A 3,040-nucleotide genomic window follows, 5' to 3' on the forward strand; every position below is an offset into this window, starting at 1 on the left:
TGTATTAAACAAGCATCCAAGTTAGGGGACTAGAAGGTCTACGTACAGCCAACAGAGTGGAGAGTCAGTGACCACTTTCAACTCTGTATGTTATAAATACAATTCTGCTAATTTTTTCCAGCTTCTGAGTGTGTGTATATGCTTAAGAATTAACTTATTTTCCATCCTCTGAGCCAGAAAAAATAATTTTTTAAGAAGTGGATACAGGAATGGAACCTGGAAAAAAAAAAAAATTCCAGCATCCCCCCCCCCCCACCGCCCAAACAAGCAAACAAAAAAAACTTTAGAAAGTTCTTACAAAACAAAAATCGCACCTTCTGCTGGTGTAGCAAATACTCAAGCCATGAAGTGAGGGTCTCCTTCCCTGGTCCAGGATGGAAAAATCCTCTCTCTCAAAGTTCTTAAAAAGAAAGTACTTTGGAGTCTTCTAATGCGGAACAAGAATTTTCTCCTTAACAACTGGAAATCAAGAATGTTTGTTTGAATTCACTTAACATGTAGAGGAAAGAAAGTACAAAGAGGAAGGCCACACAGCCCTGTGTTTCTGTTTATCTGTTTTCTCTCACATGCTGTTGTTTCTGATTCAGCGGAGACGGGGGATCCTGTGTCAGAGCTGTGGGTCGCAGAGAGGCAGCGAGGCTCGGTCTGCAAACAAGACGCTGCAAGGCTGAGTGAGAGACAGAGGGTGTGCGAGCAGCGAGTACATGTTACATCAGACACAGTACCTGATTTTTCACTGCACAGCTTGTCAGCTAGATAGTGTGCCTCCTGGGCGATAAGTGAGAATATTTCATCTTCATACTCTTCTATTATAGTTTCACACTGCAGAAACATAATAACAACATATGTGGATAGACGCACACTGGCGGGGCACTTTGTTAGGAAGGACTTTGCAACAATTTATTAGCTACACATAGGAAATCATGTAACCAAGGTGGTCCATTTTTATTAGCCCTTTTGGTTTAATACATCATTGCATTGGATTAACCCTCTTCCCAGAATGTTAATTGCATCATTTTCCTGGGGCTTAAGTACATGATGAGTTGTGTTGGAAGACGTGGGAGGCTGAGGAAGGAACATCATTCTTTGCATGTTTCACTTCCTTAAATTGGAATGGAAGCCATAGGAAGAAATGGGCCTCCCATTTAAGGCGCTGAAAAGTCTAACGGTTTTTAAATTTAAAAAAAAAAAATTAAAAGACCACAGTTCCTCGAAATGGTTAAACCAGTTTCCTTCAGATTTAAGATAAAAATCCATTTTGTGGCTTGAAAGTGTGAAAACAATTAAGCCTTCTCAGCAATCAAAACAAACTCATCTTCAGTTTCACTGTGGAGAACACACCTGACAGTTACTTCGGGAAGTGTCTTTTCATACTATTTAGAGATCCATCCAAAATTTCACTTCACTAAAAAAGAGGAAAAACAAAACAAAACAAAACAAAAAACCCTGACCTTTCAGAGAAGAGGGTGCTCAAATATGCCCCCGCATTTGATCATCTTAAATTCTAACTGAAGTATGTTTCTTTGTTAAAGAACTACCAGGTTACACTTTTAGGAGCTGTGAAGTTACCCGACGGTATTCACTAGAGACTTGTAAATCATTTTCTGAGTTCATTAAGCAAGACTCTAAAAATTTTTAATGATATTTTAAAAGATTTAAATTTCACAGGTTTTGCCTATTTAAAACCTGTGAAATACAAACACACTTATTCATTGCCATTCTTATTCTGTGGTACTTTTAACCCTGATAATTGCCTTTACTTTCTAATTAAAATAAAATCTTTAAAAATCAGCTAAAGCCCTTATTTCAAGGACTCAGCAGGCCTGATATTCTGGCCAATGTGTGAACTTAATAATACATTTTTTAAAACAGGACTGCCCATCACTTCGTCTGATTCAACAGCATTGACTAAAGTGAAATATATTGCAATGTACTTTGCCAAGCATATTCTAGCAAGCCAGAGACTACTATTCATGAAAAATCAGCATTATACTGGAAGGAAATTTGACATCAAGCCCACTATCATACCTAAGCCTTTGTTTAACTTAGCCTGGGCTAGAATACTTGAATTAACTCGGGATACAATCCTCCCTCCTCTGTGAAGCCTTAGAAAAAAAGAGATGGTTGCATCACTCTCCCTCTAGCATTTGGCTGTAAATATTTGAAAGCGACATTCGTTTTAATTTGGCTTTTAACCTGGAAACCACAGCCCCTGATTCCTTACATGGAAACCTGTGAGAGAACCTTCCTCGCACCAGCACGGAGACCACTCCGGAGTCCCCACACAAATGTTTTAAGCAAAGCATTGTGCAAAACTGTGTCTTCAAGTCCCCAGGATTTGTGAACAGCACCTTCCATAAAGTATCACTGAAACGTGTCCATTGATCACCACAAATTGCCACAACCCCTTAGGGTCTCAAAAGTCAAGTTACTAAATGTATGGTGAGCACTTAAGCAGCAAGATAACAAAGCCAGCAGATGACATTTTAATGTGCATTGTGATGTTCCATATCTTGAAACTCAACTACAACAAGAGTAGTAAACAACAAAAAAGAGTTCCAAAAACACGTTTCTGGATCATACGATTCATCTGCAAGGAAGAGAGCTTACCGCAAATTTCAAAGGTCTGTAAGCATCAGAATAAAAATACAATTTTTTAAATTCTTGGTATATTCTGTCTCCTTTCCTAGGAGCAAATCTCTTGAAAGTTCTCTCCTTCGTCACAGGGTCTTCCTCAAGCTTGTAGTCGTTCATTCGCTCACAGACTTTCTCCAAAAGGTCCGTTAGGAACGCCTCCGACTGGGCTAGGGGGATCTAAGAAGAAAGACAGGGCGAGGAAACTTGTCTTAATGTTAATGTTACTTCAAAGACCTTCCGGCGAGTCCACATGGAAACGCCACACTCTCCATGAATGCAAACGTGTGCCACTTCCCCAGCACAGACACAGTAGACGGTACCGTAGGCTGTTATTACAATGTAACAACAACCTGCTTTACATCATTACGGGGTTAGCGTAAATTCTAGTTTTTTAAAAGTGCGT

The 3,040-nt window shown here is 39.5% G+C and overlaps 1 protein-coding gene across 1 annotated transcript; it reads right to left on the reverse strand.

Moving 5' to 3' along the window:
• Positions 1–324: 324 nt before the first annotated feature.
• CNPY1 (canopy FGF signaling regulator 1) lies at positions 325–2,793 on the reverse strand. The gene is made up of 2 exons (XM_007983590.3): positions 2,611–2,793; positions 325–822 (listed from the first exon to the last, which is right to left on the reverse strand). Exons 1-2 carry the CDS (start codon positions 2,752–2,754, stop codon positions 487–489), a joined length of 480 nt encoding a protein of 159 aa, XP_007981781.3. The 5' UTR covers positions 2,755–2,793; the 3' UTR covers positions 325–486.
• Positions 2,794–3,040: the final 247 nt, after the last annotated feature.

The sequence above is a fragment of the Chlorocebus sabaeus genome, chromosome 21 (assembly GCF_047675955.1).
Source record: "Chlorocebus sabaeus isolate Y175 chromosome 21, mChlSab1.0.hap1, whole genome shotgun sequence".
NCBI classification, from domain to species: Eukaryota; Metazoa; Chordata; class Mammalia; order Primates; family Cercopithecidae; genus Chlorocebus; species Chlorocebus sabaeus.

What these genes read in the sequence shown, in the direction of transcription:
- CNPY1 (XM_007983590.3), bottom strand. Translation starts at nt 2,754, where the DNA reads ATGAACGACTACAAGCTTGAGGAAGACCCTGTGACGAAGGAGAGAACT. An exon ending in ACAGACCTTTGAAATTTGCG is followed by an intron (nt 823 to 2,610) that starts GTAAGCTCTCTT and finishes ATGTTTCTGCAG; the next exon opens with TGTGAAACTATAATAGAAGA.